The 22,686-nt window shown below is 43.0% G+C and overlaps 7 protein-coding genes across 28 annotated transcripts in view; 4 read left to right on the top strand and 3 right to left on the bottom strand.

The window, feature by feature from the left end:
• LOC128255854 (titin homolog) overlaps window positions 1-8,942 on the top strand; it is a 36,853-nt gene extending 27,911 nt beyond the window's left edge. For 14 of the 18 annotated variants that reach the window (XM_052985633.1, XM_052985631.1, XM_052985635.1 and 11 more), the window contains 6 exons: window positions 1,738-1,951; window positions 2,025-2,154; window positions 3,825-4,298; window positions 4,356-4,496; window positions 8,477-8,616; window positions 8,672-8,942. In XM_052985633.1, coding sequence (XP_052841593.1) covers window positions 1,738-1,951; window positions 2,025-2,154; window positions 3,825-4,298; window positions 4,356-4,496; window positions 8,477-8,616; window positions 8,672-8,792 — 1,220 coding nt within the window. In that variant the 3' untranslated portion in view covers window positions 8,793-8,942. Of the gene's footprint in view, window positions 1-738; window positions 1,105-1,737; window positions 1,952-2,024; window positions 3,421-3,824; window positions 4,299-4,355; window positions 4,497-8,476; window positions 8,617-8,671 lie in introns of those variants that run through there. The other 4 variants (XM_052985646.1, XM_052985649.1, XM_052985642.1 and 1 more) reach the window with 3 other exon arrangements.
• Window positions 8,943-9,206: 264 nt separating this feature from the next.
• On the bottom strand, window positions 9,207-12,793 carry LOC128255877 (lysM and putative peptidoglycan-binding domain-containing protein 4). Of its 2 annotated transcripts, none has more exons than XM_052985688.1 (3): window positions 12,531-12,793; window positions 11,896-12,455; window positions 9,207-9,791 (listed from the first exon to the last, which is right to left on the bottom strand). In XM_052985688.1, the coding sequence occupies exons 1-3, from the start codon at window positions 12,542-12,544 to the stop codon at window positions 9,547-9,549; spliced, it is 819 nt and encodes a 272-aa protein (XP_052841648.1). In that variant the 5' UTR covers window positions 12,545-12,793; the 3' UTR covers window positions 9,207-9,546. The 2 variants fall into 2 exon arrangements, with proteins under 2 accessions (XP_052841648.1, XP_052841649.1); XM_052985689.1 differs by lacking the exon at window positions 9,207-9,791 and adding an exon at window positions 11,340-11,468.
• Window positions 9,875-11,333, bottom strand: LOC128255871 (26S proteasome regulatory subunit 7). Its single transcript, XM_052985677.1, has one exon. The coding sequence runs from the start codon at window positions 11,282-11,284 to the stop codon at window positions 9,983-9,985; it is 1,302 nt and encodes a 433-aa protein (XP_052841637.1). The 5' UTR covers window positions 11,285-11,333; the 3' UTR covers window positions 9,875-9,982.
• LOC128255875 (retinol dehydrogenase 12) lies at window positions 12,782-14,178 on the top strand. Its single transcript, XM_052985686.1, has 6 exons — window positions 12,782-12,916; window positions 12,975-13,140; window positions 13,199-13,296; window positions 13,349-13,505; window positions 13,561-13,820; window positions 13,879-14,178. Exons 1-6 carry the CDS (start codon window positions 12,831-12,833, stop codon window positions 14,105-14,107), a joined length of 996 nt encoding a protein of 331 aa, XP_052841646.1. The 5' UTR covers window positions 12,782-12,830; the 3' UTR covers window positions 14,108-14,178.
• Window positions 14,179-14,187: 9 nt separating this feature from the next.
• On the top strand, window positions 14,188-15,920 carry LOC128255873 (retinol dehydrogenase 11). Of its 4 annotated transcripts, XM_052985682.1 has the most exons (5): window positions 14,194-14,279; window positions 14,335-14,724; window positions 14,784-15,047; window positions 15,107-15,530; window positions 15,594-15,920. In XM_052985682.1, the coding sequence occupies exons 2-5, from the start codon at window positions 14,639-14,641 to the stop codon at window positions 15,840-15,842; spliced, it is 1,023 nt and encodes a 340-aa protein (XP_052841642.1). In that variant the 5' UTR covers window positions 14,194-14,279; window positions 14,335-14,638; the 3' UTR covers window positions 15,843-15,920. The 4 variants fall into 4 exon arrangements, with proteins under 4 accessions (XP_052841640.1, XP_052841643.1, XP_052841642.1 ...); XM_052985680.1 differs by having other exon boundaries at window positions 14,188-14,724; XM_052985683.1 differs by having other exon boundaries at window positions 14,189-14,724; window positions 15,107-15,535.
• Window positions 15,921-17,439: 1,519 nt separating this feature from the next.
• LOC128255884 (uncharacterized protein CG1339) lies at window positions 17,440-18,748 on the bottom strand. The gene is made up of 2 exons (XM_052985695.1): window positions 17,672-18,748; window positions 17,440-17,622 (listed from the first exon to the last, which is right to left on the bottom strand). Exons 1-2 carry the CDS (start codon window positions 18,746-18,748, stop codon window positions 17,440-17,442), a joined length of 1,260 nt encoding a protein of 419 aa, XP_052841655.1.
• A 2,081-nt stretch (window positions 18,749-20,829) lies between these two features.
• Window positions 20,830-22,260, top strand: LOC128255709 (retinol dehydrogenase 13). The gene is made up of 4 exons (XM_052985406.1): window positions 20,830-20,945; window positions 20,995-21,258; window positions 21,319-21,735; window positions 21,793-22,260. Exons 1-4 carry the CDS (start codon window positions 20,866-20,868, stop codon window positions 22,007-22,009), a joined length of 978 nt encoding a protein of 325 aa, XP_052841366.1. The 5' UTR covers window positions 20,830-20,865; the 3' UTR covers window positions 22,010-22,260.
• Window positions 22,261-22,686: the final 426 nt, after the last annotated feature.

Raw genomic sequence — 22,686 nt, 5'->3', positions numbered from 1 at the left:
CCGTGAACCTCTTTGGGACCATTTGCAAGTTTTACATAAAAGACAAACGACTGCTTGCCACAATCGAACGAAGACGCCGCCGCTCTCTGATCATGCACAAGTACCTCAGTTCCTTTGATTCCATGGAAGATAGCATAGACGAAGTTCCCTATGAGTCCCATTCCAGCCTCTACGAGGAACTGAATGAATTCAGCTTAGCTTCCTCCATAGATTTACAACCACCGACAGGCAGGGCAGAAACTCCAACTTCTGAAGTTGACCCAATTGGTTTTGTTGATGATTGTTTTGCATTTGATATAGATAAGACTGAAACTGATGTGGTAGATGAACTTAGCATGGATGCAGAAACATCCAATTATCCGTTTAGTTTTAAAAATATGCCTGAGTCTCATTCAAATGATATAACAACTGAAATTGATAGGAGTAAAGGTAGTGTTTTAGCAGCAACGTCACTTAAAATCGTTAGTTCTCAAAGCGATTCAGAATCTCTTGACTTAGAATGTGAAGCTGATATGGTTATTGGTAGTAATTCAGATGCAGAAGAGTCGAAAGGTTTGAGTAGCACGGACGACAAGCCTGAAGATCACATTACTCATGATAATTTAATCCTAAGATTAGATATGGCTAGCCAAACATCTTGTGATATGGCTGATGAACTAGAAGTAGAAACTGATTCCATCATTGCGTTTAGTTTGAGCGAAATCACATATAACTTTATCAACGAAATTCTCTTCTCAGATCAGTTAAGTTCAGAGTCAATTCAAAGCGATGAGAGTGAACCCTCCACTGCCTGTGAGACGTTCACTGGAGAAGGTGACTCTGAACAGGAGTCTGTGAACGAGAGGGTCTTAGTCCTTGACCAGCAGCGATCACTGAATACTAACCCCAACTCTAACAGCAATCTGCACTCCCACCTGCATCTTCCTCTAACCCAAACTAACAACCCGACTTCGGGCACTAGACGCACTAACGGAAAACTAACAAATGGTTCCCTTCGATGGTCTGGTAGCTATACCACCGAACTGCAAAACGGTGGCCTAGTGGCTGCCCAACAAGACGATGTTGCCGATGACGATGTTGTTCTGTTGCGGCGATTTGTGCCAGGTAACGCTCGGTTGTGGCCATAACTGTCATCTCTCGGTGTTTGCTGTCCTCCCCTTAATGCTTTAATATGTGTGTATGTTAGCCTGGCTCTAGTGTCTTTTATGTGTTTGCGACCCGTCGAAGGCTGATCCCAAACATAAGGATGGGTCGATTTATTTCATAAATAATCTAAAAGAGCGAAAAATAATCTTTGGCACATACACTATTGATACCATCCTCTAAAACAAAAGAAACTCGTGATCTTTTTGTTATGAAACTACATATTTCGATTCTAAAGAAAATATTGAAAAATTTGTATTTACTGTTTTTGTTTGATTTCAAAGCTTTAGACTCTTAAAATTCACACTTCTTTGTATACATAATAGAGTTAAATAACATATAATACAAACCAACTTGAAATTATGCAATAAAGAAGATAGTTATGAATTTTAATGGGAGTCAAACAAAAAGATTTTTTCTGAAAAAACGTTGTTTCTTTTGTAAATGGGGAGGTGTAAGCCAAAAGCTGTTAAATTAAAAATAAAGAAATGTTACTTTTTGCTCACTCAAGAGTCCTTTAAAATTACAATAAATCGACCCAATCGGTGACTTACGCATAAATTCCTTAACCACTGCATCCGCACGCATTTCCAGGTTCCATTGCGGAGCGCGAGGTGAAGAAGTGGTACAATGCCGTTGAAATGCCAAATAATCCATACGCCCCGGAGGCTCTGAAGCAGCGCATCAGCGGCACCCAGGAGCGGTACATGGATGTGCCAAACATCAGTCCGAGTGCGGAGCAAAAGGCTCTGGCATCGGCGCTGACGGAAAATCCGGAACCGTCAACGCCACAAACGGACTATAAGCGGTGGGTCGGCAAAAGAGATACCCAATGATATCCCTCTATAACTCTAGTTATTTATTTATCCCCAATACTTTAGGTACAGCCGCGACTACTACATCAACAATGCTCCCATCCCCACAGACATCACGGGAAGCGGAAGGGCCCCATCCTCCATCTCCGAGCCGCAGCGTGCTGCCGAGGATGTGGAGGACATCGTGATCAACGAGGTAAATCAAGAACCAGAACCAGAACCACATCCACCGCATGGCCGCATTTCAAGTAGCGCTCAGAGCACCGCTGCCGACCTCTCTCATTGGACGCTTTCCACGCCAGTGCGCCGTAGCAGTTCGCTAAAGTTCATTAACAGCCGCCCCTCCCACACCCACACCCACACCCACTCTCCCTCACCCTCCCACTCCCTGTCCTTGGGCTACGAAAGGTCAGTGCCCCTGGAACGACCATCCACCTCCGCGTCCCATTACCGCGAGTCCAGTCTGGGGTTGGGTGACGACGATGACTTCGACTCGAGGTCCCAGCGCTCCTGGCGCAGCAGCTACAGTTCGCTGCCCAAGCGGCACACCCAGTCCTCCTTGAGTCTGCACAGCCATGGTAGTGGGGTGTCCTTCGGCTCGTCCGTGTCCAAGAGGCGGGCGGCGGCAGGCGGTCCCTCCGCCGGCGTACTCACCCAATTCGAGAAGCAGCTGCTGCACAAGGACCTCAAGCGCAACAGCTTCCGGGCGGTGTCTTCGACCTCGAAGGATTTTGTGATGAATCCGCTGTTCGAGAGCGAGCCGCTGGCGGGGAAGCTGGCCCTGCGCCCCGAAGCGGAGGACCAGGGCGACTCGGGGGTGGACAGCTGCCTGAACGGTTTCAGCGGCGCGGACACCAAGTACAGCAACAATAGTCTGCTCTTCTAGGGACCTTGGGAACGGGTTGGGTCTTGGGCCCCTACGGATATTTGCCAAATCGCGCATAGCTTAGTCAAACAGATGTTAAACACTAGTCAGCATAGCAAAGCCAATTTCTCTGTACATATGGTAAAAACAAGATGGGCAGGGCGGGAATACACATACACACAAAGAAACGGAAAGAAAGCACGCACTGAATCTCCCGCACTGGATGGGCATCCGATGACCTTTCCACTGCACCACCACCACTCCTGCACCGACCCAGCAACCTGCAACCTGCAACCTGCAACCTGCAAGATTTCTGCGAACGAGAGTGTCGAGCTAGTGTTCTGATCGTACCTTTAGTTAATACCACTTACGTAATGCTAATGCCCTAGAGTATGCAACGTTTGTTTTTAATCATTATACTTGCTGTTAATTTTATGAAATAATATATAATAATTCCTGTACCGTATCTGTATGCACACCGCTAACGCTCTTTTCTTATGAACAACCATATTCACATATGCCTAGCGATATCTATAATGCATTAATTCCAAATAAAGCCAAACAATAAACAAACCAACAATGAAAGCAAACACTGAACCCCAGAAACAAATGTTTTTAGTATCCCAAAAACCTATCGAATTGGTGAGTACAGAATCGGGAACTAACCGATATAGTTAGTTTTGTGTTTGGGTTGCTTTTGGATTTGACTAACAGCATTTGTTTCGAAACCATTTCAAGCGATTGCAACTGCCTGAATGACTGTAGCGAGATCATCCTGCCCGCATGCTGCTGCCTGAGCGTTTTCACCCACAAAACCACCGCATCACTCTTTGCCTTAGTCTAGATCAAATCCACAACCACGCCTACACTAATATTAGATACTAAAGCACCTACACTTCTTCTTTCCATTGAACTCCTAACCACCCAAACTAACCAACAAAACAACACACACCCACCGAAACCAACTGCCAACTACCAAACCGAAAATGTTTAATCAAAAGGCTCAAAAAGCAAGCGAACCTGCCCCAGAGCAGGAACCGTCACAGGATTCGGTGTACAAAGCCTTGCCAGTTCAGGTCCTGGATGACTCCCTGGATTCCCAGTCGAATCCCTCGCTGCACTCCCTGCAAACCACGACTACGACCACCAGCGACGAGTCCGACACGGTGCGCATCTACGACTTCAACAAGCAGGAAACGACGGTTATCAAGGCTGCTCGGGAGGAGCAGCTGCCCAGCACCTCCACCTCGTCGTCTATGGAGTCCGCCCAGAGTGCTTCCTTTGACTCGTCGGCCTCCAAGAAGCGGGAGCGACCTGTGGTCCTCCAGTTCGGTCCAGGCCAATCGGCGCCCACAATTGGCTCACCTGTCGGTACACCCACGCGGGGATCGACTCCGCCTGCCTTTAGGTTCTTGCAGCCGAAACGCCGCCTGATCGATCCCAGTCAAGTGCTGTCTGTCGATGAAGACGATGTGGTGAGTGTGCTCCATTTAACGATTCGGGTAGTTGGGTAAACCTTCCTGCCTTGACAGCCTGAACCTTCCACTCCCGCGGCGGAGAAGCCCGCCATCGAAGATGAAGTGGTCCACTCCATGCCGTCTGTCAAGGCTCTGGCTCAGGCCTTTCTTCTGACCAGCAAGCACACACAACCGCAGCGAAGATGGCGGGCAACGGTGAGAAAATCAAATATATCCATATCCTATTTGTGATTTTTGCTAAATATGGCATTGGTTTGCATTTCTCCAAAAATTCTTAACTTGTATTTTATTTGTCATGGAAAAACTGCTTTAAAAGACTTTTATATATAACTTCATTTAAAACAAGAAAGGAAGCTAACTTCAGCAAGCCGGAGCTATTGCAAAAATTAAATATTCTTCAAAACATTTAAACTATGATTTACTTGTGTAAATGATTAAAACATTGAAGCCATGATGATTTCCAGCTCAATTATTCGATAGTTTCAATGGCAGCTATATCATATCGTTTACCGGTTTTAATAAAATTAAAAGCGTAACTCTGAACTGTCAAATTATAAATAAGTCAAAAAGGATTACAAAATAGAAAAGTTAAAAAAATTTTTTTTTTTATTTATAGTTGTCCGAATTTGATAAAATATAAACCCTAATTCTAAAACATTTGACCATTTCTATTTGTCAAAGAACTAAAATAAACAAGAAAGGAAGCAAACTTCGGCAAGCCGAAGTTCATACACCATTGCAGCTAATGCAAAAATTAAATATTCTTAAAAAGAATAAAATTATGATTTACTTGCGTGTATGTTTAAAACATTGAAGCTATGATGTTTTGCAGTTCAATTATTTGACTGTTCATATGGCAGCTATATGTTATCGTTTTCCGATTTAAATAAAATTAAACTTAATGTCCAATTATTAATAAGTCAAAAAGAATTTACAACAAGAAAGGAAGCAAACTTCGGCGTGCCGAAGTTCATATACCCTTGCAGCTATTTCAAAAACTAAATACTCTTGAAAACGTTAAAATTATGATTTACTTGCGTGTATGTTTAAAAACATTGAAGCTATGATGATTTTCAGCTTAATTATTCGATAGTTCCTATGCCAGCCAGATTGTTGCTATGGGAGCTAAATGCTATAGTCGACCGATTTTGATGAAATTTAAAACATAATTCTGAAATATTTAACCATTACTATATCTCGAAGCACTAAAAAAAACATTTATAAACACCAAAGTTATAATTTTTTTTATTTATTTTTATGGTTGTTCCTTTGGGAGCTATATGCTATAGTCGTCCGATTTTGATGAATTTAAACCGTAATTCTGAAATATTTGACCATTACTATATCTCGAAGAACTAAAAAAAAATTAAAAAACAGAAAAGTTTTATTTTTTTTCATTTATTTTTATGATTGTTCCTATGGGAGCTATATGCTATAGTAGTCCGATTTTGATGAAATTTAAACCGTAATTCTGAAATATTTAACGATTACTATATATCGAAGAACTAAAAGAAAAAGTTAAAAACAGCAAAGTTATAATTTTTTTTTTTTATTTTTCCGATTGTTCCTATGGGAGCTATATGCTATAGTCATCCGATCCGGCTCGTTCCGAATTATATACTACCTGCAATAAAAAGACAACTTTTGGGAAAGTTTCATGCAGATAGCTTTAAAACTGAGAGACTAGTTTGCGTAGAAACGGACGGACAGTTGAAGAGACGGACGGACAGACGGATATGGCTAGATCGACTCTCCTAGTGATGCAGATCAAGAATATATATACCTTATAAAGTCGAAGATATCTCCTTCACTGCGTTGCAAACTTCTGACTGAAATTATAAAACCTCTGCAAAGGTTTAAAAATATTATTATTTTATTAATGTTGATAAAATTTGAAGGTACAAATTATTGTGAGGGTCAAAAAAATAATTAAAGTAGCTTGGGTAATCTGTGTCAGCATTAGTTATAATGGTGATACGCTTTTCGTTCGGGATATTTCCTACACTACACTACACTACTAGTTTTAAACTTATTTAACTGGAAATGAAAATTTGAAATTTCGTTAATTTGTACATGGGATCTGTGGTGTTCACTTGCTCATGGATGGCATGGCTGAGCGCCTTCAGAGTGGGTTCGTCCATCTGGCGGATGAGGGACAAAGAGGCGGACAGCAGATTGCCATTCAAGTGTAGACGTCTCTGCTGCGCTGCACCACCTCCATTGCTGGCATAAAAGGAGTTGGCCACCATATCCTGGCATCCTGGCATCCTGGCGGACTTGTTGAACAATGCCTCTTCCGCTCCCGCTCCTTCTTCAGTTCCGGCTTCTTCACCCGCTATCGCTCCTCCTGCCGCTCCTCCTGCCGCTCCTCCTCCTGCTCCCTTTCCCGATCCCGCTCCAGACGCTCGCGACAGGGTTCATCTTGGCGCCACAAGTCGAGAGCGCTGACTCCGCCCCCCGGGCCACTGATGGCACTCTTCTGCTCCGGATAGGACTCGTGGCGAAGGGCGGCCTGCATCTCCAGCTCGGTGGCTACCACGTTGTCCAGTATTTTTAACTGCGGCAGCTTTCGAAGCACACAGGCCCTATAGTTGCTACCAGCTTCCACGGAGCATGGATTGTCCTCCAACCAAAGCGAGGTCAAAGAACGGGCATTGGCCAGCTAATTTAGCTCCTCGAAACTGGGGATCTTGTTCTTGCGCATATGGAGCTCCTTCAGCCGGTGACAATTCTGCAGACTGCTCAGCGTATTGATCTTGTTCACACTGAGAGACAGTATTTAAAAGTGAGGCATCTCCAAGCAGATCTTGATGTCTTCCAAATTGCTGCCCCAAGCATTCAGATTCACGACATGGCGGTAGTCCGAGCACTTGGACTTGCCCTCCACCAGCTGCTCCGTCAGTCTATTCACCATCTTGATCTATCACATTTGTCATACAATTTGGAATTTGAATTGTACATGCTGTACAAAACAAATCCAAACTGTCAAGCCGTTCATATACCCTTGCAACTATTGAAAAAAATTACATAAAAATGTTAAATTAAATTAAAATATTCTTGAAAACATTAAAATTGGGATTAACTTGCGAATATGTTTAAAAACAGCTCAATTATTTAATAGTTCCTATGACAGCTATGCGATATCGTTTTCCGACTTTAAAAAAATTAATAGCGTAGTTCTGAACTGTCAAATTATTAGTAAGTCAAAAAGAGTTTTAAAAAAAGTTTCATTTTTTAAACATTTTTTTTTATTGTTCTCATTAGAGCTTTATGTTATAGTCGTCCGATTTTAATTAAATTTAAACCGTAATTCTGAAATATTTAACAATTACTACATGTCGAAGAACTAAAAAAATAACTAAAAACCAGCAAAACTACCATTTTTTCCCGATTGTTCCTATGGGAGCTATAAGCTATAGTCGTCCGATCCGGCCCGTTTCGACTTATGTACTGCCTGCAATAGAAAGTCAACTTTTGGGAAAGTTTCATGCAGATAGCTTCAAAACTAGTTAGCCTAGAACGGACGGACAGACGGATAAACGGACAGACATGGCTAGATCGACTCTCCTAGTTATGCTGATCAAGAATATATATACTCTATAGGGTCGGAAATGTCTCCTTCACTGCGTTGCAAACTTCTGAAAGGGTATAAACATAAGTCAGTGAGTTTTATACTTTGGTTTCCATTTGCCGTAGTGTAACTCCTGTTATAATTTTCGAACCACCCGTGTTACCATGTTTGACACCACCATTATATTTTGTCGTGTTATTTGACTGCGATTTCTTTACATGTTGGGAAATCTAATTGTCTAATTCAAATTCGCAATTATTTGTATAATTATAATTGTGTTAACAGACTACGATTTCCAGTCAATTTGAGTACTTTTTTTCTGAGGTTTCCTACCAGTTCATGGTAGGTAAGGTAAAGTACAATATTTAAGGATAAATACTTGAAGATTTTATTTAATTATTTATTTTAATACTTAATTCTTTTTTATATTTTTTTATAAAAATATTAAGGTTAATGTTAGGAAGCACTTTAGCTAAATAGTGACAGCTGTAACTATTTTTGGTAGCTGTTACTGGTTTCATTAAACCCTTAATTAACCTGTTACAAATTAAGTAAAAAGTTATAAGTGCCTTAATATGCTTACAATATGTGTGATTTATTATAGGTAAGAATAGCTGCCCCGCCAGATACTTCCGATAAGCCGAGTTCGTCACTGGGAAAGCGTAACAAGCTGGAGCATGCCGTCTCCATGGCGGAAGTTGCGGATGAATCGACGATCGCCTCCGACCTATCATCCCTCGAAACGTTAGTTACGTTTTGCTATAAAGTTACTCCCACTCTAAATCAAATCTCGTTTCAGCGATCCATCGATACATTCGGAAGGCAATCCACCCATAGCCTCGCCGGCGAGTCCTGTGCCCGTGCGGCATGGCTTCCTCCGGAGCAATATTGCTTTCTTTGAGAATTTAAAGTTCAAGTGAATATGCGCCTGCGGTTTCGTAAGTGTGCGGCCATTGGACGATTTTTCCGAAAGGAGAAAATGCTCTGTAATAGCGAGGCACACAGCCCATAATCCAAACCAAATCTTCGCCAAAAACCATGTGCCATGGCCTCCATCCTCAGACCGAAAATTCATCGTTACTTCAATTGGCACTCAACGTGCGCCATTGTTAATTGTTAATTGTAGTCCGTATTTACTATTACAAAATTCTTATATCCATGGATACTATTTATTTAGCTCTAAGATATGTATTATGTACTTTTTAGGCTTAAGCAAACTGTTTCCAATTTCAGCTGAACAATGTTACACTTCACCCATACTAGTTTAAATTTGACAATATTGTACTTAATAAAACATACAGAGAAGAAAATCTTGCGGGGCCTACACATACATATATTCACAACACAATCGGATCTTAGGATCGTTTTATTTGTTTTGGCTGCCAGGAGTGATGTGGAGCATAGCATAAACGTCTATATGCAACTTGGAAGCACGCAAATCGTAGTTATTTAAAAAGTACAGTACACAAGAGTCAATATAAAGTTATACATTTAGGTATAAAAATAAATTCCACTGCCTGCGACTGCATTTTGAATGCGCCCGGCTGATCTGAGAGAGAGAGAGGGAGATTGAGAGAGGGAGAGGGACAGGTGAGAAGTGAGAAGTTGCCGGTACATTTGGAATGATGATCACTTCGGGGGCGGGGGCGGGGGCGGGGATAGGCATCAACCCAACTACTGGGCGCTGTGATTGTGATGCGGATGCTCCGCCAGGTAGATGACGTAGACCAGCGGTATGACGACACACAGGGCGAGTATGAAGATCAGCAGACATATCCAGGACAAGTCGCAATCCGATCCAGACCAGTCGATGGCACTCAAAGAGGGTCCAGGGATGGGACGCACCAGCGGAGCATGCCTGTCCACCAGCATGTGGTTCAGCAAAGCGGCATTTTCCTCGAAGGGTTGCTCCATATTTGCTGAAGACAAAGATCAGAGTTTAACATAAGTAACTTCCAAGCGTTTGTAAGATAGATGCAATATATAAATTTAACTTTATAGCTTTCAGTTCATGGAGGTATGGGTTTCGCTTTATTTCAAGATTTTCCAGCTGCAGGATTGTTACAGATTTTCTCGCAGAGGTTACAGAAAAGTGCTAATAAAAATAAACTTAATTGTAGGTCATATAGCGGGGGGTGGCGCTGAACTTGGCGTAGCTCTTGATAACCTTGTTGACGGCCTCGAGGAAGTCCTTCTCAGTGGCCACCTTGCGACGCGCCCGAATGGCGAACATGCCCGCCTCCGTGCACACCGATCGGATCTCGGCACCAGTCGAGTTGGGACAGAGGCGCGCCAGCAGATCAAAGCGAATGTCGCGCTCCACAGACATGGAGCGGGCGTGGATCTTGAAAATGTGCGAGCGACCGTCCTGGTCGGGCAGGCCGAACTCCACCTTGCGGTCCAGACGGCCGGGACGCATCAGCGCCGGATCCAGGGTGTCGGGTCTGTTGGTAGCCATCAGCACTTTGATGTTTCCGCGCGGATCGAAGCCGTCCAACTGGTTGATAAGCTCCAACATGGTACGCTGCACCTCGTTATCGCCTCCGGCGCCATCATCGAAACGAGCGCCACCGATAGCGTCGATTTCGTCGAAGAAGATGAGGCAGGCTTTCTTGGAGCGCGCCATCTCGAAGAGCTCGCGCACCATACGCGCGCCCTCGCCTACGTACTTCTGCACCAGCTCAGAGCCAATTACGCGGATGAAGCAGGCGTCCGTGCGGTTGGCCACGGCGCGGGCACACAGCGTCTTGCCCGTTCCAGGTGGGCCGAACAGCAGCACTCCCTTGGGCGGCTCAATGCCCAGATTGACGAACTTCTCCGGGTGCAGCAGCGGCGTCTCCACCACCTCGCGCAGCTTCTCGATCTGCTCCTTGCAGCCGCCCACGTCGCTGTAGGTGACATCCGGCTTGTCCTCGACCTGCATCATGGTCACCGTGGGATCGATCTTGGGCGGCAGTGGAATGTGGATCTGGTACTTGTTGCGGTCGACGCCCACGCGCATTCCCTCCTCGATGTCGGTGGGGGCCACCGAGTCGGCCAGGTCCACCACGAACTTGGCGAACTGCTTCACGTTGATGATGTACTTGGGGTCGTCGGAATCCGCGTTGATGATCTTCGTGCAGCGGGCCACTTGAAGGGGCTGCTCGTTCTGCAGGATCTGCTTGTCGGCGGCCAGATCCCAGAGGGCGGGCGGCGCCAGGCCAGTGTCGCTCTCCTTGATCCCAGTCAGCTCGTTCACCTGCTTCACCGCCTTCTGGATGTCTTCCTCGATGCTCTTGATGGACTTGTGGTACTGGCTCTGGCCATACGTCTTCAGCAGCTCAATGTCGCCCTCGTCCAGCGATTTGATCTCCTTGTCCTCCTTCTCGTCGTGCTTTACCTTGCGCTGGTCGTCGCCCAGGTAGTCCGGCATCTTGTTCAATTGCAATTGGTATGATTTCGAAGGCGAAAAGTGAGTTGGGCTATGTTTTCTTTTTGTTTTACGGCGAGAATGACTGAACAATTTGGGATAGAGGTGGGAGAAGCATCGTTGGCACTATTTACTCATCGATGTATTTTTGTATTTTCCAGCACTGACGACTATCGATATTTGAACACTGTTAATTTCGAATGTTAAAATCCAATCCGTTAGCTTTTCGAAAAACCGCACTTTTAAGTATTGGGTAAAATTGCAAATCGGTTGGTTGCATTTAGATAAAAGCTAAATCTAAACTTTCTAAACTTCTTCAAAATTAAAGTTTCCAAAAAGTTTTTTTTTTTTGCAAAGCTCTCTTTTTCTCATTTTGCGATTTTTTTCTAAAAAAAAAAAATCTATTTAAAGGAAAACATTGCGTTTTTAACTTTATATGAGGTCTGCAAAAGTAGTGAACATTTTAAAATTCCTCCGATGTTATTTCCGAAACCGGACTATAAAGAACTTGTTATTTTTCCAGCACTGGCCTTACCTCACCAACACTGTTATTTTAAGTGTAACCAAAACCCGCGACGACTTCTAGGATAATCTTCACAAGCTTCTGGACTCACCTTCGTCATTGGGCGCACCCTGGGCTCCCTCGTAGAACTGCCCAGCCGCTCTGCTCGTCGATGGCAGGTCGGGATCCTGGGCGCCTGAGGCGTTCACCGCCGCAACCAGGAGTCGCTCGTCCAGCATTTGGCGCGCATCCTCGAGGGGATTGCGTTCGGGGGCTGGCTCCCGCTCCAGGTTGTGCCTGGGACTGTTGTTCCCGCTCCGGTGGACTGCGGGCAGGGCTTCGAACCCACCGTTGCCCAGCAGGACGTTGTGCACGGTGACCGGGATGCGGATTACCCGATGCGCGTGGATCTCGTTCTCGCGGTCGATCTTGTTCAGCCGCTTGATGTCCGCCACGGAGGAGTGGAAGCGCAGCGCCAGAGCCTGCAGAGTGTCGCCCTCCTGGACCTTCACCTCCAGCGTGTTCTCGTAGCGCCCCAGGCGGGCGTGGCCGTTGGGTCTCCTGGCCAGTGGGAGCAGGTCCTCGAACTCGTCGTCGTCGTAGGCGGGACGGGCGAAGATGTCCTCCACGTCGTCGGGGTCCACGTCCTCCAGATTGTGAAGTTGCTGTCGCCTGCAGAAGAGAGCACTGGCGCACTGATCATTCTGTTCTTTTGGAAAGGCATCAGTCGAGTTGGCGGTGACTTACGCATTGCGTCGCATTGTTCTTCCTGGCTGGCTTGGCGGGGTGTCCTGGCCCAGATCTAGGCTTCCTTTTCGGTTTATTCTGCAGTCGCGTCACAGCTCTTTGTTTAGCTTCGGCCAATTAATTAAGGTAATTAAATTTATTTACGTGTAAAAACTGTTTTCGTTAGCAGCAGCCCACAAACAACAAGTCACAGATGATTGAAAATATCGATAACTCTGCTAACAGCGGCCTGTTAACTTTAACAGGGTAAACACAGCTGTTTTCGTTTACCAGCTAATTTATATATTTTGTTTTCGTAAAATGTCACTATTTGCGTTTTTAAGGAACCGCACCGTTTTCTGGCTAAGCCTCACCGGTACCACGACAGGATTGGCCTTCTTCGTCAAGTGGGAGCTGCTGTTTCCACGCAGAATCCACTAGTTTTAACCACATTTCGCTTTACAGGGACCTTATGCAAGGCGGTCAGTTCACCAAAGAGACCAATGAAACCGGCAAAGTGGTAATCGTGACCGGCGCCAACACGGGAATCGGCAAGGAGACGGCCAGGGAGATTGCAAGGCGCGGTGGCACAGTCTATATGGCATGCAGGAACATCAAAAAATGTGAAGAGGTATGTACTTCATGGGTATTAATCCTTAAGACCTGACCGGCAACTTTCCCCTATACAGGCGCGCGAGGAAATCGTTCTGGAGACACAGAACAAATATGTGTACTGCCGCCAATGCGACCTGGCCTCCCAGGAATCCATCCGTCACTTTGTTGCTGCGTAAGTCTGGAGATCAATAACATGCAATTCGCTCTACAACCGATACCCACAGTTTTAAACGGGAACAGGAACACCTGCACGTACTCATAAACAACGCCGGTGTCATGCGCTGTCCCAGATCACTCACCTCAGATGGCATCGAACTGCAGCTGGGAGTGAACCACATGGGCCACTTCCTGCTCACCAACTTGCTTTTGGATCTACTGAAGGTGCACCGAAGCTTTGTCAAGCGTAAAACCCTGGTTTAACCCTTTTTGTCCATAGAAATCCGCGCCCAGTCGGATCGTAAATGTCTCCAGTTTGGCGCACACTCGAGGAGAAATCAACACGGGCGATCTGAACAGTGACAAATCCTACGACGAAGGCAAGGCCTACAGTCAGAGTAAACTGGCCAATGTGCTCTTCACAAGGGAGTTGGCCAAAAGACTGGAGGGCACTAAGGTAACGGCAAATGCCCTGCATCCTGGTGTGGTGGACACAGAAATTATCAGACACATGGCCTTCTTCAATAACTTCTTTGCTGGGTGGGTATAAACGGATACCTTTGAATGTATATGTTACCGGAGATCTCTTTTATTTCAGGCTGTTTGTTAAGCCCTTGTTTTGGCCCTTCGTTAAGACTCCCAGGAACGGTGCTCAGACCACGTTGTATGTGGCTCTGGATCCCGAACTGGAAAAGGTGACTGGTCAATACTTCAGCGACTGCAAGCTGAAGGAAATGTCACCGGCTGCCACGGACACACAAACAGCCAAATGGCTCTGGGCTGTCAGTGAAAAGTGGACCAGACCAACGATGATCAAAGTACACTAGTTCGTGTTGTAAAATATGTTTCTGACAATTATTCTGTTACTTCGCATAAATTTGCAGTTTTTTACAGTCAACCATGCTCCTATTTGTCTTCTTTTAGCCATGCTAACTTGGCTAACTTGTGCGTTAGCCGGCTAAAGACAGTTGAAAGCTCAAGATTTGAATGTGTACGAACGTATGTACTTCGAAACCGGTTAGGGGGCAATTTCTACATCATTTGTTTAAAATAGATATGTATATCCATTACATCTACAACTTGAGCCTTCAGTCCAAAAGTTTAGGGTCATTTCACCAGTCGGAAACAATCACGTTCTCGTGAAAGTCACTCGGTTTTCGGCTTCTAATCGCAGTTATCTATGCTCAATGTCTTGAGTATTGGCTCCCTGATTGCAGACTACTCGTAGAACACCACACTATCAGTTTTATCAGTTGTCGTCCGTTAATCGCAGCGGCGATCACTTAAAAACTCGCGAAATTACGCCCGCGAAGGCACTTTTGAATAGACCACGAATTCGGCCGGACCGATTGACTGGAATGGAAATCATAATACACTTTCTGCACAAAATCGCCCCCATATTTCTGGCCCACGGCATTGTCGGCATTATCGCCTTTTGTGTGAGGTAAGTGAGACCCCGATTTGAAGTATAACGATTAACGGGCATAAGTTACCCCGACTCAGGCTGTATATGCAAGGGGGAAAGTTCAGGAAGCAGACCGATGAGACGGGCAAAGTGGCCATCGTCACTGGCGGAAACACGGGTCTCGGCAGGGAAACGGTGATGGAGTTGGCCAGAAGAGGAGCCACCGTCTACATGGCCTGTCGGAGTAAGGAAAAAGGCGAAAGAGCTCGGAAGGAAATCGTCAAAAGGACCGGAAACCCGAACGTTTTCTCCCGGGAGTGCGACTTGTCCTCTCTGGACTCCATTCGCCAGTTTGCAGCAGAGTGAGTCACACCATAGACCAAATGCTTTGCCTACAACATGATAACCTATTCACCATTAGCTTCAAGAAAGAGCAAAGCCAACTGCACGTCCTGATAAACAATGCCGGTGTGTTTTGGGAGCCGCGCAGACTGACGAAGGAGGGATTCGAAATGCACCTGGGAGTCAACCACATTGGCCACTTCTTGCTGACCAACCTGTTGCTCGATGTGCTGGAGAGGACAGCTCCTAGCCGGGTGGTGGTGGTGGCAAGTAAGGCGCACGAACGGGGTCAGATCCACGTGGAGGACATGCACGGCCAGGACTTCTACGACGAGGGAGTGGCCTACTGCCAGAGCAAGCTGGCCAACATTCTGTTCGCCCGCGAGCTTGCCAAGCGTCTGGAGGGAACGGGCGTCACGGTCAACGCCCTCAACCCCGGCATCGCGGACACGGAGATTGCCAGGAACATGATCTTCTTCCAAACAAAGTTCGCTCAGTATGTGGTAGAGTGTGTCCTCTTCAAGTGGCCTTTTCCTATTAGACGAGTTAATTGGTACCGTTTTCAGGACCCTTCTGAGGCCGCTGCTCTGGTCAGTGATGAAGACCCCCAGAAACGGGGCCCAGACCACGTTATATGCTGCCCTGGACCCCGATCTCGCCAAGGTGTCGGGCCAGTACTTCAGCGACTGCAAACTGGCTCATTTAGCTCCCGCTGCTTTGGACGATCAGATGGCCAACTGGCTGTGGGCCCAGTCGGAGAAGTGGGCGCAAATTGCTCTCTAAATTGGGTCATACGGGTACTGTTATCTAGCTAGCTAGTCGCTATTTAAGACAACTAATTGTATATAAAGACATTGTTATTTATTAATAAAATTTACGCAGGTTTGATTTTAGATACCAACAAGAAGATTAATTAATTTCAGATAACAAATGTCAAACGTATTTAGATTAGAAATCATAGAAATATGAAATTTACTTGAACAGTAGAGAGTGAATATCACATTAAGACACAAGTTTGTAGTTAAAAGAAGTTTTAATCCCTATTAGGTAAGTTTATAAATTTTACAAGCGTAAGAAATTAATTCGACAGTTCACTCCGGCCCCAAAAATGTAAAAGACTAATGATTGAACAATGTTCACTTACAATTTTGTAAGGTTTTCATAATTTGTTTAAGTTTCCTCTTAAAAGCTTGTGCCTCGTGCTATGCAAAACTTAATAGCACCATTCTTATGGTCAATAAAATAGTTAGTTATGGCGGATCAGACCAAATTCAAGAATGAGTTTGATTTTACCATTAGCCATGGTTAGTGATTTTACTCTATTTACTATACCCGTTACTCGTAGAATACAATAATTTATTATATTCGGTTGGAAGAAATCGTTTCCGACTTTATAAAGTATATATATTTTTGATCAGGATCAATAGGCGACCCTAAGATCCCCCTCTAACGCCCACAAATCGCGAAAGTCTTTCATGTCACTCTGAGACATGCTAGAGGTCAATTAAAATGCTTTGTACGTTAAATCGGTCAATTGCTATCGACTCATCGAAAAATCCTTCAAATCGGACTACATTTAAATTGTCGGTAGATGGAGCCACCTAAAACCCGATTATGTTCTAGGCGCATATTTATTTTGAAATTGGTTAGCTGAGTAACGTGTATCTAGTTTTTGTTCTTGTTTGTTTTAATAATCGCCTAATTACCTTTTTATACCCTTGCAGAGGGTATTATAATTTCAGTCAGAAGTTTGCAACGCAGTAAGGAGACATCTCCGACCCTATAAAGTATGTATATTCTTGATCAGCATCACTAGGAGAGTCGATCTAGCCATGTCCGTCTGTCCGTCTGTCCGTCCGTCTGTCCGTCCGTATATAGCTCCCATAGGAACAATCGGAAAGATAAACAAAAAAAAATTATAACTTTGGTGTTTTTTAATTTTTTTTTTAGTTCTTCGAGATATAGTAATGGTTAAATATTTCAGAATTACGGTTTAAATTTCATCAAAATCGGACGACTATAGCATATAGCTCTCATAGGAGCAATTGGCAAAATAAATAAAAAAAAATTATAACCTTGGTGTTTTTTAATTTTTTTTTTAGTTCTTCGAGATATAGTAATGGTTAAATATTTCAGAATTACGGTTTAAATTTCAACAAAATCGGACGACTATAGCATATAGCTCCCATAGAAACAATCGTATAGCTGCCATAGGAACTATCAAAATTAAGCTGAAAATCATCATAGCTTCAATGTTTTTAAGCATACACGCAAAATTTTAACGTTTTCAAGAGTATTTAATTTTTGAAATAGCTGCAAGGGTATATGAACTTCGGCTTGCCGAAGTTTGCTTCCTTTCTTGTTTTTTTTGAAAAACTTTTATTATTTGATTTGTTGAATCTTTTTGGGGTGCTACTTGTGCGTAACACATTCCTTGATAGGTTGACCACATGAAATCGTGTACTGGACCAGCGACAATGCTGTCAAGATGGCCGTAAGGATATAGTCCAGGACGAACTGCCGATCGCAAGTGGTGCCCAAAATGATCAGATTCTGGAGTGGTTCCAGTTTCTGATGAAGAATAAGGGAGGTATGCTGTGAAAATAAACAGGTAGAGAAATTTCGCAGTTATGAACAATCTCACCTCGTTGTCAAGTACCGAAATGGCTAGAGGACGTGGGTCTACTTTTCTCATGTACAAGCCGTGAATGATAACAATGTGCTGCTGTAGTTGCAACTCAGCTTCGCGAAATCGGTCAGTGCACATCCCCAATATCAGCACATACAGGATCGGAATAAACACGGGTCCCAAACAACCGTCCGCAATGATGTAGATCTTGTTTTCGAGCTCATCCTCGGCAAATAGACTGCACTCCAGTAGGAGTTCCATGTTGAAGATGCAGGTGAAGATCATCAGGTAAATGGAGGATGACAGCCAGGACAGATTATCCGTAATATATTTGTGCAAGCGGCTAATGCGAAGATGCAGCTGGAAGAGCAGGAACAACCGCTCGTGGCAGATGCCCTCAATGTCCTGCCGACTCTCGTTGCTCTTGATGAACCGCTTCAAGAACAGGGTGATAGTGCGATACCAGTTGAGCACAACTAGCTGGTACAGGAAATACCCTGCGAAGCAGTACTCCATCAGCACCCAGTAGAGAAAGTTGAGCACCAGGAAGTAGGGCTTGTTCCAGAGGGAGTCCAGCAGGATGTAGAGTAACCACAGTTTGCACAAGTAAACTCCCAGCAGTACGATATCGCAGCTATACACCATACCGATCTTTCGCTCGATCTCGCTGGTAATTAGCAGGATCTCGTTCACTATATGCTTCACACACCTCCGATCCCCCTTCAAGTGCAGAAACATCAACAGGCGCCGCAGGACGTTAATACTTATGCCCTGAATCATAGCACTCAATACGAAGCTCTGAGCAGCGCTGCCGTTTACCAAACTTGCTTGGATGTAGATGGCCATAACGAACACCATATAGAGTAGATATTGGCTAGTCAGTAGGCAAACCTTGATGGCAATTACAATCTTGGACCACGTTCGATGGTATCGGGCCTCCTCCAGTTGATTTGATCGTCCATTGTAGTGTAGCTTGAAAAAGTGGCATCCGCAGGCGATCCCGTAAAGGGTCAATGCACTCCCCTTAAATAGCCACTGGTGTACAATCTGATTAGGATACCCGCGAAGCCGAAAATCATCATTATTCCACATGGCGACTGACCCAAATGACCGAATTTCTGTAACACCCACTTCATGTAATGGCAGTTAATGCCAGAGCGAATATTCCCATTACGAAATAGATTTCGAATGAAATCATTAAATAATGCATTACAGCCTGGACTACCGTGGCATAGGCATGGTCGGTTAGTGATACAGGACATATGAACATTTCTACACTGATACAAAAAAGAATAGAAAACAACATATATCTGACTATTTAATTCGAAATTGTATATTTAATGTTGAAATTAAATGCATGATTTAGTACTTAAATATTATAATTAATGTTGAAAAAATTAGATTTAAAATAATTTCGTTTTGATTAAAATCCATTTTATTTAAGTAAAATATGGTTTATATTTAAGTTAAATTTTCAGATCTTAAAATCACTTCCATACATAGCCAAATCAAAAATTTTAAAATATTGTTATTTAAATATTTAAAATAACTGAAAACTATTTAAAATGAGGAAAAAAAATCGATTTATTACTTTTTGTTACCAGTGCACTAATGGGATATGTATGTGAGAGCCGAATCGCTCTCTCTATACTTAGTTTTAGTGCAATAAGCTTACGAAAAAAAAATCGTTCTCTATGTAAGAATCGAACCTGGGTGTACTTGTCCGTTACCGATAGGTAAATGTTTAACTCCTTAAACTACACCTAAAACCATGTTGTTGTTTTTGGAGTTTTGAAACACAATTGTGGCGGAGGAGAATCGACAATACAAAGCAGTGTGAGCATCGATTACAACTTGGTTGGCTAAAAATGCAAATGTAATCCATTACTTATGAGCCAAAAGTAATGAATTTTTTCTCTAGACCCTATTTACTATTTTACCGCAGGGTATGTTCATCGAATCAAATAAGGTTTTTTACCACATATTAATGCCATTAATGAAATGTGCCAAATTAATAGTTGAGGACTTTAACAAACAGAAAAATAATAGAAGTGATGTTAAATACCAACTACTAAAAATGATCATCACTGTGGAAGGCAGTCCCGTAGTGACGACGAGCAGCGGAAAGCGTGCGGAAGGAGTCTTCTGCATTGGTTCCGGAGAAATGGAGGTGAAAGTGCTCTATTGGAGCTGTTGAAACAAAAAATGTATGGCATGTTTGTATCTTGGCTTTGAATTCGCGTCCAACGACACCTCAATCATCTTAATCTCATACTTCGTTTAAAAGATATTCAATTAACAAGATTTAGACTGCATTTATGAAGTGACAACTTTTGTCCTTCTGTTGGTTTGTTTGAAAACGCCAGTAAAGATTTATTTTTATTTGCGAATCATTTTAGCTTTTGATATTATCACAATTGATATATATTATTTTTCTTGAAAAATTCGCTTTTGGGAGTAATTCAAAATTCAACCCATTGAGATCTTTTTATTTTAGCATTTTATGCTTATTTACATGCCCAGAAATCTATCCCAAACCAGTTTGATGATACAAAATTCTTATTAGAGGTTTTTAAGTATAATGGAAACATAAGCAAGGGTATTATAGACAAACATAATTTTGTATGATCCGGGGTCAGAACTTTTTTCTTCGGTTTATTCAATGTCCACGTAATATGAGGAAGACTCCTGTTCATGGTATTGGTGTACTTTAATATGCAATTTGATTTTAGGTGCCCTGTGCAAATTAATAACAACATCTGACAAACAAATTAAATATATATAAATATATAAAACTTCTTTTATCAGATTTTGTTACGATTACTATTTATTTTACCATAAAAAATTATTTTATTTTGATTCAATTAGTTTCGTATTTGGCACAAAGCTGCACAGTGAAATCAGTCTTGTTACTTAACAATTTTGAAGCAGCGTGCCGATTACAAAGCTAACTAACTTAACATTTACTAGCTAGTTTACGACTAAAAGATCAGCGGATATAAAGATTTCTATATTCCGAAGATCAAACTTTGACCAGACGATAAAAAGTCTAGGAAGCATTAGTTGTTGATGCTGTATACCGGTCCATGAACGTTAATGTGGCATATATACACATTCCAAGTTTTTAATTTTATCAGTATAAAGAAAAATATAAGTGGCTCTCATCTTGCCAGTCGACACTTGAAGCTGGTAGCCTTCTGAGCGGAACAATGAGTGCAACTACCGATTACCTGTTAAACCCTCTGCTATATGCCTCAGCTTTGTCTGGCATTGGCATATATCTGCTTAGGTGAAGTTAATAGCCTTCCTGTGATGATCCAATAACATTTGCTCTTCAGAGAATATATGCAGGGAGGTCGTTTCACCAAAAAAACGGATGAGACTGGCCGGGTAGCGATTGTAACCGGATGCAATCAGGGAATCGGAAAGGAGACCGTGCTGGAGCTGGCTCGGAGGGGAGCCACCGTTTACATGGCTTGTCGCGATATGAGAAAGTGCGACCAGGCACGGAAGGAGATCATCGAGGCGACCAACAATCAGAATGTTTTCTCCCGAGAATTGGATCTGTGTTCCATGGAATCTATAAGGAGCTTTGCAGCTGGGTAAACAGTCCCCTGCATACCCTGTAAAAATATATAAAATATTTAACTTGGTATTTCAAGCTTTAAGCGAGAGCAAAACAACCTACACATTCTGATCAACAACGCCGGCATTATGGACTGCCCCAAGATGCTAACGAAGGACGGTTTCGAAATGCAAATAGGCGTTAATCACATGGGCCACTTCCTGCTCACCCTTCTGCTCCTCGACATCCTAAAGAGTTCGGCCCCCAGTCGCATCGTGGTCTTGTCCAGCCTTGCACACCGGTTCGGGAGAATCAACAGAGATGATCTGAACAGCGAAAAGTCCTATGACCGAAAGATGGCCTATTGCCAGAGCAAACTGGCCAATATCCTATTCACGAGGACGTTGTCCAAGCGGCTGGAGGGAACTGGCGTCACGGTAAATGCCATACATCCTGGAGTAGTGAACACAGAGCTCTTTCGAAATACCCCATTCTTGGGATCAAAATTCGGAAAGTATGTTTGTTAATTGGTTAGACACCACAAATCGATTCATTTATGGTTTCATTTTAGACTACTCATTGCACCATTTATATGGATTTTTATCAAAACTAAGAAGAATGGAGCACAGACGTCCTTATATGCAGCGCTGGATCCCAGTTTGAAAGATGTCTCAGGACTGTATTTCAGCGATTGCAAGCCAATGAAGGTTGGGTCTGCAGCCCAATATGACGAGGATGCTGAATTTCTGTGGGCCGAGAGTGTGAAGTGGACGGGAATTAATATTTAACAGACTTACCTTTTCACTCTTCAACCTTTTTGATATTAAATAGTTCAAATGGAATGCACAAATAACTTCAAAGTCCTCTTATATTTTTCGCACCAGCGTTATTGTTGTTTATAAATAAATCTTGTATATATTTGTAAAACAATGGATGTACATAAAGTTAGCAACTACACTTTGAAATTCAAACATTTATTTTATTCATAATCATTTGTAATTCATTATTGGCAAACTAACGGCAAAATTTGACAATAATTAAGAAAGAAAAAAATATATATTTTTATTAATATATGTTTAAGCAAGATCGTTAAACTTTTTTGTTCACGAATAATTTAAGGATAGTTAACTTTTTAGTAGGGGAGCATTGAAAAAATTGAACAAAAATTTGTATTACTTATAATAAACGGCTGACTATAGAAATGCAAGCACCCCGTGATTTCGTTTCTGAAGTAACTAAAAAAGTGTATTTATTTAGTCGAATGCTTATTGATTTTTCGTCACAAAATTTGATATTAGACGTTTTTTTTTTAAATGTAACAATGTCTGAAACAATTATCCATTACATTGTATCAAAGTATCAGAAGTATGATTGGATTTGTTAAGGCTGGCAATGGTATATTAACTTTGGCTATTTAAAGTTTGCTTCCTATTTCGTTTTTTATTCAATAATTTAATGGGCACTA

The sequence above is a fragment of the Drosophila gunungcola genome (assembly GCF_025200985.1).
Source record: "Drosophila gunungcola strain Sukarami chromosome 2R unlocalized genomic scaffold, Dgunungcola_SK_2 000012F, whole genome shotgun sequence".
Lineage (NCBI taxonomy): Eukaryota > Metazoa > Arthropoda > Insecta > Diptera > Drosophilidae > Drosophila > Drosophila gunungcola.
The sequence above is the reverse complement of the archived record's forward strand: the minus strand, read 5'-3'. Positions and strand labels throughout refer to the sequence as shown.